General features: G+C 23.7%; 1 protein-coding gene across 3 annotated transcripts in view; it reads left to right on the top strand.

The window, feature by feature from the left end:
* Window positions 1–13,625, top strand: part of LOC111638957 (cholinephosphotransferase 1-like) — a 31,346-nt gene that overhangs the window by 9,612 nt on the left and 8,109 nt on the right. For all 3 annotated transcript variants that reach the window (XM_023384735.1, XM_023384737.1, XM_023384736.1), the window contains exons 3-6: window positions 627–756; window positions 2,136–2,280; window positions 2,508–2,649; window positions 12,256–12,340. In XM_023384735.1, coding sequence (XP_023240503.1) covers window positions 627–756; window positions 2,136–2,280; window positions 2,508–2,649; window positions 12,256–12,340 — 502 coding nt within the window. The remainder of the gene's footprint in view (window positions 1–626; window positions 757–2,135; window positions 2,281–2,507; window positions 2,650–12,255; window positions 12,341–13,625) is intronic.

The following is a 13,625-nucleotide window of genomic DNA, read 5'->3' as shown; positions in this document are numbered from 1 at the left end:
GGTGCTAAGCACTTATGAAGAATAAAGCAAGTATGGAATAAGGGAAAAACATTCGGCAACATCAGAAGCAGAAGCGTCGCGATCTGGCAACATTGAAACAAGTTTCGAGAAGGACCACGTGTATCGACAGAAGGCGAGAAGAGAAAATTTACATACTTAAGTACTAATAGTTCACGAAAATAATAATTTTCGTGAACTATTATTACTTAAGTATGTAAAAATTTATTACATTTCCTGTTGTACGAGGGTTTTACTCAATTCTCGAACCGTGTCAGAGTGAATCCGTGCTATAAAAGTACCGTGTTATACGGGGGATGGTACCAATTCTCGAACCATGTTAGAGCGAATCCGTGCTATAGAAGTGCCGTGTTATACAGGGGTTACCTGTACATGAAATTAAATACTTGATTTATTTAATAATCATTTTAGTATGACTTGGTTGAAACAACATTTAATATTAAATGTTTAATAGCTATGATAACACACACACAGAAATAAAAGATAAATAAACAAAATTTATATCTGAATCTTTTTTATTATTTAGATAAGATTTATTTAATTTAAATTTTGAGTTTATAAAAAACATTTTTTAATTTAATTAATTATGTTTTAAATTTTATTTTAAGGTTTTGGACATGGTTGGTTAGATATATTCCTACATCTGTTGCCCCTTGTGTATTAACATGCTCAGGATTAATAATTAATATCGCTTGTTGCTTAATAGTTGTTCATTATAGTCCAGATGCTAGAACAGAGGTAAATATATTTAATAATTTTTAAATATTTTAACTATTTTGTATATAGTGTGCTAATTATTTTTTATTCTGACATATATAAGTTGTGACAGTTGTTATTAATTTTGGAGAATTTTGTTTATTCATAATGGGCATCACTTTTATTTAACTTGATTACTTTATTTCTACATAATCATAATCATTAGAAAAGATGGAGAAGTAAGATTTAAAATATACCTTATATATGAGTGTCCTGTTGTTGTTTTCAGTTTTGCAATATTTTTATATAATCAAATGAACAACATTTATAAAATAGTTACAAAAAAGAATTCTGATTAATATATACAGTCTTTTAATTGTTTCTCTTTATCAGAAATTAAAAATGAGTGTATAGAATTTTTAATGTATTTTTAATGACATTTTTTAATTATTAAACAAAAAAAATTAATACAAGCATTTTGAAAATAGGCTAAATAATGTTTGAGAATTTTCTTAAATTTTGTAAATTAAGAAAGTAGACAATTCATAAGAGTGTCTTCTCACTTTGTCTTTTTTCACACACATTAGGAAATGACAGAGTTGACCTTTCATTTGAGGCTACTCGACTGTATTTAATAAATAATATTTCATTCACAGCTTGCTTTCTTTGAAAATTGAGCTTTTGTAAGCTGCAGTAACATTTGTTTCATGTAATTTTATATAAGCAACAAATTACAATATGATCATTTTGTTTAAATCATTGCCTAAATTTATGCTTTTTCTAAGAAAGAGAGGTTTTTTTCTTTCTCAGTTGATATGAAATAATGTCTGTATATATTTGAATGACTTTTAATTTTGATATAAGATGTATTTTTGTCTATTGCATGATTTCAAAAGACTGTGATGTAAATGATTTATAATGATATTATTTAAATCTGCTTTACATATAAAAAGTTAATAGATTTAAACACTGTACTATTTTATCTAAAATTATTAATACCAAAACAATTATTACAGAAATATAGAATTTTCAGTAAGTATTTCTGATATATTCTGTAAAATTAAATTATTGGAATAAAACTGGTATTATTTTTATATGTAATTCTAAATGAGAAATTAAACATAAATTCTCTAAATTCAACATTTTGTTTTTATTTTAGATGTAATAATTTTTCTAAAAAAGGATTGAGTTTATTCTTCCTATTTTAAAGTTATATGTTAAAGTGTTAGTTTAAAGTTACATAGTAAAGAGAATAAAATACAAAAAATATTGATTTATAAAAACCTGATTAGTTTTAGTATCTTAATTTATTTATAATTTTTATTTGTGAAACTTTTAATATAAAAATATTTGTTTTTAATTCATATTTTTTAAATGTGTTAGTGTAAATATTTAATTATTTTATTATTGTATACTAACAGGCACCTTGGTGGACATTTTTATTATGTGCAGTTGGACTCTTTATATATCAAACTTTAGATGCAATGGATGGTAAACAAGCATTGAAAGTGCAGAATACTCAGATTGAAGAAGTGTATGATCATGGTTGTGATGCTGTTTCTACTAGTAAGTATATATTTTTAAAGAAGAATGTTGAATTTGTCTTTTGAAATTTTCAAATAACTTTATTTAAAATTTTTTGTTTGAAAAAAAAAGACCTTTCTTGAACATCATTATTTTCTCATTAAAATTTAAATTTTATCCAGGAAGTTGTAATCATAATAAAAATGCTTTTTATACATACCACAGTAAAGTTTGATTAAACAAACAAATTATTTCTCTTGATTTTATAGTATTTGTTGTCCTTGCTGCATCTATTGCTTTACAACTAGGAAATGCTCCATTCATGATGTTGGTGCTATTCTTATCATCAATGTTAGCATTTTTCTCTACTCATTGGCAGGATCATATAACACACACAATGGTGTTTGGCAAGTAAGTTTTTTTAAATTTTTATAAATTAATACATTCAGTTTTAATTGATAATTATAATAAATTTCATAAATTACATAAATAAGAAATTTTTGTTTTTAATGTTTACTCTTATTACATTTATAGAATATAGATTAAATTTATACAAAAATTTATAAATTTATTTTTATAATCATTTAAATGTATTAAATATAAATTATAAAGCTTATTTATGGAGATTATTAACTTGATCTAGTTAACTTAATTGGATAGAGATATATTAAACATTTTTGATAATATAAAGATATTTTAATTTCATTAAAATTTTATTTTAAAAGATCTTGCATGTAATTTAATGTTTCACTTGTTTATATTTCATAAAGCATCAACATATCAGGTGATGAGAAATTTTTAACATTAAAAATTTTATTGAACTTTGATTTTAAATATTAGTTTTTTATACAAATTTTATATTAATACAAAATAAATCATATGTTAAATATAAGCAATGAGCTTCCATTAAAAGATAAATTAATACAATGAATAAAAATTATGATGATAATACAGTTCATATCAAGAATAAATTCAGTTGTTGAATGAATTATTAGAAAATTATATTCTGTTCATTCCAAAATTCTGTATGCAATGTATTCATAATGTAATTTTAAACTCTCTATGTTTTATGAAATAGAATATTTTAATTTTAAAAACTGTTTAAAAAATATTGTGTAATAATTTTCATTTTAAGCATTAGAAATATCTTTGGAAAAAATTTTGATGTTTATATGTCATGAATTGCTAACAATGAAATGCTGATTGAATGATATTAGTATATGAATAGTTGTTTAGCCTTAATAACATAGGAGAAGACAAGTTAATGCTTTTACATTGAAAACATTAACTTACTAAACCAAAATGTGAATATTTTATTAAGTGAAATTTTTGGAGCAGAGTTGATATACTTTCTTTATATTAATAATAAGTCAACTGTTTCAACTGTGGCATAAGATGTTTCTGAATAAATTGTAACAGTGTAATTAATTAATTCATTAAATCCAAATTTTTAGAAAAATATTGATTTTTAAAAATTTACATAAAATTTAACTTTATTGATTTAATTCAGTAAATCAATTTTAACGTGATTAAAATGAATTGAATAAATCAATTCTTTTTAATGTACTGCAAAAACAAAAAAATTAAGATTTGACTATATAAAGTCCAGTTGATTCTATATGGAATCTTGATTTTATGCATTCTACTGTATACATTTCTGATTTTGAATTTTTATAGTAAGAAACAACTACATAATTTGATATATGGTCATTTAATATTTTCCATATATAATTGATATAATTATATTTAAATAATGATTTACATTTTATACCTTTTTTAAGTTGAAATTAACTTATATGACTGATTACATGAAAACTACAATTTGTTAGAAAAATTTTAGATAAAGTTTCTTCAATATTTTTAGATATATATTTAAATAGTTCTCTTTTTGAAACACAAACTTCTCATTTGTTAATAATAAATTTAAAGAATCTAAAGCAATGTTTTATTTTAGTATAAATTATAAAATTCAGTAATGTTTTATAAGTAACTACTACAATTTTTGTGAGGTCCAACTTCCAACTGGTTATGTTAGTTGTATGCTTTTAGAAAATTATTTAAAAGTAATGTAGCTTTTTAATGCAGTAATTCTACAATCAAATACACATACAGTACAGTACAAATTGTTTTACTCAACAACTATGCATTTGTAAATTTTTAATGTGTAAAAAAAGTTATAAAAAGAGTATGAATTAAATTTGATATTTTTTACATTCATAAGTACCTGATAAAAATAAATAATTTTTGTAAATTAAATCTAAAAATATTTATTCCCTAAAATTGATTGGTTTAATTCAGAAATAATACTTCAGGTAAAACAGAATGAATGTTTTATTCAAAAGCTATTCTCTTCTCTTTTTTCAAATTAATTATAATAATAGCAATCTTTCTAAAATGTTACTGTACTACAGTTCTCATTGCAAGATATTCATGTTCATTACATTGATTTTCTTTTTGCTAATTTTTGTCTTAATTCATTTTTTTGAGTTAATTTTTGTTCTTTATTTATTAATATATTTTATTTTTTCCTGTTATTTTTTTCAATTGATCATAGTTTTAACTGAATAAGATTGATGCTATAGAACAATGTTTTGATGAGAAATAAGTGTAAATACAAATTTAAAAAAAAATTGTTTTACAAACAATTAAAGGCACTTTAACATGATTTTAGTCAGATATTTAATTTTGTGTTTACAAATTTTTAAAGTGGAAGCCATTGCTTACTTGATATTTAAATTAATTTATTAATTATTCTTAAGCTATTTTATTATGATAATTTTTTTTATTAATTTATATCAATTTTAATTATTTATAATTTTATTTGTGTTTTATTTTTATTAAATTTCTCAAAATTTAAATTATCTTTACAATTATTATTTTCAAACATTTTAATTCACAGCTTTACTAAATATTCTGGGCTGCCAGTAAAAATAAATTCAAATTTATTACATTGATCTTAAACATATTTAATAAAAATTATTTGGAAAAAGCATAAAATAACATAACTTCAATATAATAGATTTATAATTGTTCAACTAAATAATAATCATATCACCAATTTAATTTTTTGATGTTTTCAAAAATGCATAAGATTTAGTTTACAATATCTAATATACTTTACATCTTAATCTTTGAGTAAGTTTATATATTTAAAAAATCTTTCAAAACAATCTACTATTAATGTAAAATTTTAATCAATAATTTTTGTAGAATTTTATTTTATTTTATTTTATTTGACATTTTAAAATTGTTTTAAAGAAGAAATAATTTCATTAATTTATTTTATATTACATTTGAAAGTTTGCAAGTTAATAAATGTATCTATTTATAGTCTAATTAAAAACAATATTTATTTTAGATAAAGCAATCAGTGCTGAATACTGATGATACAAGCTCAATCTAAAATTATAAAATTCAAGTGCAATTTAGTTCTTACTTTTTAAACAAATAAGCATCACACATTATAAACTTAAATAATTAGATTTATAGCTTGACATTAAAAAAATCAGAATTTTTATTTATATAAAACATTTCATTATATCTGTTCAACTTGTATTTTTAAGCACCATATAATAAAATAGATCTGCTAGTTTGAAATAAATAAAAATCTATAAATTTTTTGAATATTTGAATCTTAAAAAAGTGAAATACTAAGAAATTGATTCAGTAATGTAACTATTGTGCTTGTTTTTTAATGTAAATCTTAGATATAACTGAATATAATAAATACTATTGATAATTTTATAAAACATTAAGTTATAATTATTATATTGAAGTTATAAAATTGATAAATATTTTAATATTTCTATATTACACCCTTTGGCATTCAGCTGTTTTAACAATGACAAGACACCAGAACTTATATTTTATAATGCAGGAATTTATAATTAATATAAAAATACTTTCAAGATTTAAAAAATAAATTATACAGGATAATAACTAAAAATTATAATTATAAATAATAAAACACAATTTTGAAAATAATGTGGCAATTTTAGCAAAGATAATAATAATGATTGTTATTGATGTTAAAATAGTGATTTATATCAAGCACGGATTCAAGATTATGAAATTAATATGTGGAATATAAAAATAAAATTATCATTTACACACAAATTGTATGTAGTGAGAATGATATATGTAATTACTATTATTATTAATATATAATAATATATTTGATGATGTAATAAATGAATAATAAAAATAAAACTATAATTTTCTAGATAAACTTTTAACAATGTAATACATTCATCATCTTTAAAAAATGTTTCAGTTTTGTTATAAAATCAAGTAATGTCATTTAACAAGTACATCACATGATAAGGAATGAATTAATTATTGAATATCAAAGGGTTATGTGCACATTTCATAATTTAAAAAACAAATTTTGTATTTGTAAGAATCTTAATTTTTAGATAATTCCTGGCAGCCTTGAATCTAACTTAGTTTTATTATAATCATGGCAATCTGCTCTGCCCTGTTATAGTTTATCCTCTTACAGAGCAGCCAAAATATGTGGATCATCAGATTGAAAGGTGTCAAGCCAGCAAGACAGCTTGGCTATAATTGTCAGGTGAAAAAGATGTCTGCTTAAGGCATACATTAAATTACATACAGAAATTTGCTTTTTATTCTTTCTTGTCAGAGATGTCAACAATAGGGAACAAAACAGGAGACAAAAATCATGTATACATTGTCATTATTTTGGTATGATGTTTGAAAATATAATTTGTTTAGAAATAAATAAAAGATGATTCTAAATTTTGTTTGTATTTAGTTAAAAATAAAATGTCTCTCAGTACTTTTTAATATTAAAACAGTAAATTTACTGCATTCAGTTATGTCACTCTTAAACTGAATAATCTAAAGGTTAAATATGTTATAAAAATAGTTTTTTTTATTACCAGTAATGAAACAAAAATTCTCATCACAAATTTTGGTTCAATTAACAGAATTTTTACTGTATATTTTTTTTAACAACAATATTTATTAATTAATTTTATTTAACAGATATATTTTATTTATAGAATATTATTTTTTTTTATTAATTAGTCATTTAAATTTTAAAGTTTAAGTTTGATTTTATTTATTTTTCTTTTAGTCTCCCAATTTGTATTAAATAGTTGGCATCTCTGCATTTCTCTATAAAGATAAAGATATTAAAAAACAAAAAAGAAATGAAAAGATTTTTGGAATGTGAATTTGCAAATAAGTTTTTAAATATATCTTGCTTTCAGGTTAAATTAACTTATCTTCAATATAATAGATATTTATGGAACATTTTTATATAGTAAATAGCAGCATTTGTAAGAGATAACATAATAATTAAAAATAAACTTTCAAATAATTTAATATGAAATTTTATGTTTAAACTTAATTTTCTTTGTCCTTATTTTAAAATTTAATGAACGAAAAATTAGAAACTTGATTAAAACTATTTTTAGTATTTGAAAAACTAGACAAAATTTCATTTACATAAAACTATGTATATGTTTGAAATGCATTGCTTTATAATAATTAGATATAAAATAAATTGACTAAACGTAGGCAGTTAGGCTGCCATCTCGTGACAGTTACTAAAATTTTTGAGATGGCAGCCTAATTTCCTTTTAATAATTATAAAACATTTAATGTTTTTAATTTTTTATTTAAAATTTCTGGAAGAAAACAATTGGTCTGGAGTGGAAATCAAACTCATAACTCCTGCTTACCATGTAGCTGCATTGCCAATAAAAGCCCAGTAATATGGGAGATTGTTGGGCATNTCTATAATTTCATATCTTCTATTATCAGGACTTATTATACTGGCTTTACAGATAATGCTACAAAGTTTAACAGAAAACAATTTTTATTTTATTCCATATACCATATACAGGTATATGGAATAAAATAAAAATTGTTTTCTGTTTTTATTTTATTTTGTTGTCTGAATTTTTATTTTATTCCATATACCATATACAGGTACTATATGGAATAAAATAAAAATTGTTTTTTGTTAAACTTTGTAGCATTATCTGTAAAGCCAGTATAATAAGTCCTGATAATAGACGATACAAAATTATAGACGAAAATTTATATTTTTAGTAAGAAAAAGGACATTGAGGTATTTTAATTGAAGAGAATAATTGTTTTATTTTTTTTTATGTATTCCCGTCTTTTCTTTCCTCTCAAACTTGTTATTCTATTCCTATCAATTTTAACTTTATTGTAATATATTTCTGTAAAAATATATAAGACAATTCAATAAATGGAATTTGATAACAGAGATTAATTATGGATAAGTGTTCTGACATTATTTATATAGGAAAAAGAAAATAAGAATAATTTATATATTAGAATCAAATCTTAATTGTTATATGACCTGAGAAACTAATTTATTTTATGCATCTTTAAAATGTATTTTTTTTAGACACAATGAATTAAAAGAAATATAAGAAAAATATTCAATAAATTTTGAACAGTTTTTTAAACATGAAAATAAATATAAAAGCATGATGAAAAAAGATGTATGTTTTACAGCTAAAGCTCATGAATTGGATAAAACTAGAATTATTCAGTTAATGCTAACTTTATCTAACAAGGGAACCGAACCTTATGGTCTCAGAAATTCAGTTCGGGATGAGACTTTCCAGGTTAGTAGTATACCTCAAGGATGCCCACCCAGAAGAATTGTAAAGTGCACTAGCCAGAAGATTCCAAGAAAAAGGGCTCTAAAGTTTTAAGTGCACTTCATATACTGCTTGATTTTACACTATTATAATAACTTTTAAATAAAGTTAATGACCTAAAAATATTATCAATTAAATCATAAATAATAATCAACAGCTATCCTCTACTCTTCCACGTAGGAACCAGTTCCTCAAATTTACAACAAATATTTTTAACCTCTTCACAGCTTAAAATATCTTAAAATTTGTAATAACTTTTTAATGACAATAGTAATTAAAGTAATTTTAATTTACCTCCATTAAAAATGCATTTGAAATTATTCAATAATTTAAAAATAGAATATTATCTTTATATTGTTAATTCACATTTTAATTAGCTGAACAGTCATTTCATAAATAAAATAAAATTATTTATGATTTAATTGATAATATTTTTAGGTCATTAACTTTATTTAAAAGTTGTTATAATTTTCAAAACAATTAAAAAAAAAAAAAAAAAATTAGCTGAAGATAGGACCAAATCTATATTGCACACATGGCAAGTGAGTTTGCTACAGACTCAGCCATTTTGCTGTGTCATAGTGTAAAATCGACCAGTATATGAGCTGCACTTAAAACTTTAGAGCAGGGGTGGCCAACACGTGGCGCATGCGCCAAACTTGGCGCATTGGACGATTACAAGTGGCGCTTCAGTCGTATCCGAGCTACATTGCCGGATTCGACTGCACTGTATACACATTTCGGTGGAGTCGATCTGTTGACCCTTTTTTTTTTTTGCTTGTACGTTACACGATGCACTCGTGTACACGTACACCACTGATGTCATATAGGACTACTTTATACGGGTGGCGTAGCTCGTACCCGTGTAAGATAGTCCTGTAACAAATTATAGATTATAAATAGTTTATTCTTGTAAATTAAAATACCTAATTAACGGGTGACCGAAATTTTTCTCCGCCCCGGGCTGCTAACACTCACGGTACGTCACTGCGCATCTGAACTCGTCTGTCAAAAAATTGGCGCATGGTATGCAAAAGGTTGGCCACCCCTGCTTTAGAGCCTTTTTTTCTCAGAATCTTCTGGCTAGTGTGCTTTACAATTCTTCTCGGTGGACACCCTGGAGGTATACTACTAACTTGCAAAGTCTTATCCCAAACTGAATTTCCAAGACCATAAGGTCCCCTTTTAAGTCTTTTGGTTAAAGCAAGTAACAATCTGCTTATTTTGAACTTATCCATGTAAAGTGTGCTCTATTCAAGTCATGAGTGGATAAAACTATAATACATCATCCAAAAATGAACGGATGAGGCAAGGAAAAAAATTAAAATCAGCACTTTGTCTGGGTAATGGGTAACAGAGGGAAAATATGGCAGTCGGCCAAAAATTGACCTCCTAAGAGTTTTGGACTCTGGGTGTTAAAACGTCGAGAAATGCAAAAAGATTCAGGAAACTAGTTTTCATTGTTTCAATGGAACTGAATGTAGAATTTGCATATTTATACACATAAGGATTTTGTTTATTTAGCTACTGGGTGAATAATGAAATCTGGAAATTTAATGCCAAATTTCAAGCCAGTTAGCAATATGGTAACAGTCTTTTATTCAGTCTGGTGATTTTTTCATGCCTAAGATGAACTTGTTAAACAGAACACAGCAGATATAAGAGCATATAATTTCGTAATAGATATTTATGGAACATTTTTATATAGTAAATAGCAGCATTTGTAAGAGATAACATAATAATTAAAAATAAACTTTCAAATAATTTAATATGAAATTTTATGTTTAAACTTAATTTTCTTTGTCCTTATTTTAAAATTTAATGAACGAAAAATTAGAAACTTGATTAAAACTATTTTTAGTATTTGAAAAACTAGACAAAATTTCATTTACATAAAACTATGTATATGTTTGAAATGCATTGCTTTATAATAATTAGATATAAAATAAATTGACTAGACGTAGGCAGTTAGGCTGCCATCTCGTGACAGTTACTAAAATTTTTATGAGATGGCAGCCTAATTTCCTTTTAATAATTATAAAACATTTAATGTTTTTAATTTTTTATTTAAAATTTCTGGAAGAAAACAATTGGTCTGGAGTGGAAATCAAACTCATAACTCCTGCTTACCATGTAGCTGCATTGCCAATAAAAGCCCAGTAATATGGGAGATTGTTGGGCATTATTAAAAAATGGGGTTTGAGAATTTGTTTGTATGTATGGCTTTATATTATTGAATATTTTTATATAGAATTGAATGATAATTGTAAATTCTGGTGAATGTAATTTAGTTTAGAAACAGTCTTCAGACCACATTGCAGGCTTATTTTAATAAAAAAAATCTGTATTAAAAACAGTCATGAATGATAATTTTATCTTAAAATCTCTTAAATTTTTATAGATATGTGAAGAGAATAATTAAAATANAATTATGTAACAAAAGTTTTATGATTTAATATATTTTTAATGATTAAATTTTATATAATGTTATATTATTTTAATTTTTATAATAATACAACTCCTACTCTGTGAGCACTGACAGACATTATAAAATTTCATTTGAAAAACATCTTTAAAATGAAGAAATCAAATTATTTTAATAGTATTTTACAATTTACAGCTCATTAATAACTCTTAAATTTGAAAATTCTTAAACAGAATAGTTTTCTTATGATAATTACAATTATTTCCTCTGACTTCTTCCTAAAATTAATTTTCCAACCATTTATTTTTCAACCATTAATTGAAGGAAATATTAAATCACAAATGTATATTTTTCAGTACATTGATATAAAAAGCACAACTTTAATATTCTTTGTTTTTAAATAATATTTCAGTATTGTGCATAAATAATAATAATTAAAAATTTGGGCCATCATGTATTTTTAAATAAAAATCATTGTTATATTCATTAGTCCATTCCTTCAATTATTTGTTGATCATGTAAAGGAAATGATAAACAATAATTTTAGTTTAATTCTGGAAAGAACAAACACATTATTTTTATTATTCTAACTGTACTTTGTTGTTGTTGTTGTAGGTGCTTTTAAAGTTATTTTCTTTATAACATTACCATTATTCTATTTATGTATTAGGATTTGAAACTGGAATGGATTAATTCTAAAATATATATTTTTTTATCCAAGATAAAAGTTTGTCAACTTTTAAAAGTAAAAATGAAGTTTTTGTTCTTCCTAAAAGTATTCACTATGGAATTGAATATTTATAAAGAAATGATAAATCAAATATAATTAAATATTACAAATTTATCTAAATTTTTTTCAATTCTGTGAAGTAAATAATGTATTAGCATTTTTAAAATAAGAATGTTATATTTTCTTTCACTTAGAATTGATGTGTCAGAAGTACAGTTTTGCATAATTATAATTCATCTGTTGACATCAGTCTTTGGACAACAAGTTTGGCAGACTGAGGTAATATATATAATCATAATAATTAAGATTTTGTTTGTAATTATTTTGTAACTTCATGAATAATTCTTTGAAGAAGTTAGGTGATAAATTACAAATAGATAATATTTTTGACTGTAATAAAATTATGTATCTCCTTCTCAGCAATATTAATTATAATAATAAGAACACACCTGAATTCTATTTGCTGAGTTTTTTCTCTTTATTTCAAATGTTTTCAGCCTATTTGGATAGGCCATCCTCAGGTTTTCATTCATTGTTCCAAAATTTCATTCATTGTTTGATTTGAATATTTGAAATTGTTAACAACTTTTTGTATATTACATAAATAAACAAAATAAATTAGCAAGCATGGCACAGTCAGATGGAGCAACAATCAAATGGGATGAAGCAAAGATCATAAGAACAGTGCACTCACCGTCCATTGCAATGGAAATGGAAAAAATAGAGGTATACAAAAGTAAAATGAGGAACCATTGTCTAAATGCAAAAGATGCAAATGCATTACCAACAGCATGGAAATACAAAATCGAAAAGTGTATGGGTTTCAATAATCCATAAAATGGGAACTGAAGGTTATAGGAAGTTATTATATTTTAGATGCATGTAAATTTGTTATTTAATTTTTGCTAATATGTAGCACGTTTAGTGACATATTTTATTTATTTTGTTTATTTATGTAATATACAAAAAGTTGTTAACACATTTCAAAAATTCAGATCAAAATAAAATTTGAACAAATGGTTCCATTTTGGAATGATGAATGAAAACCTGAGGATGGCATATCCAAATAGGCTGAAAATGTTTGAAATAAAGAGAGAAAATTCGGCAAATAGAATTCAGATGTGATCTTATTATTATAGTCAAGAATATTATAAAATTCTTGCTTGCTTAGTGTGCAAGATTACGTAGGATCAAATAAAATTGTCTTACATTGTAATAGCATATATTTAGTGATATGTCTCCTGACTTGTATCCAATGCAGAATAACAGTTGATGAAGCAAGATGATATTTATTTTTTAAATTAATCTACTATTAGCTTAAGTGTAGAATGATTATTTTTCAAACAGTTCAATGGAGTAAATATGTGTTTTTAATTTAATGCAAATGTTATCATGAAGCAATATATGCAGTTTGTAATATAAAAATTCCATTTTAACAGCAATGCTATATATGTAATATAAGAATAGAATAATTGAGTATTTCAGTATAATTTTGTATGTTTTATAATTATATTAGGCATGCCTAAGATTGAATCAATTTTTGTGTTTAGGACTGCATTTATAC

The sequence above is a fragment of the Centruroides sculpturatus genome, unplaced genomic scaffold (genome assembly GCF_000671375.1).
Source record: "Centruroides sculpturatus isolate CEXI.00-Female unplaced genomic scaffold, Cexi_2.0 scaffold908, whole genome shotgun sequence".
Classification (NCBI taxonomy): Eukaryota; Metazoa; Arthropoda; class Arachnida; order Scorpiones; family Buthidae; genus Centruroides; species Centruroides sculpturatus.
Note: the sequence above shows the minus strand (reverse complement) of the source record. Positions and strands in the feature narration are given on the sequence as shown.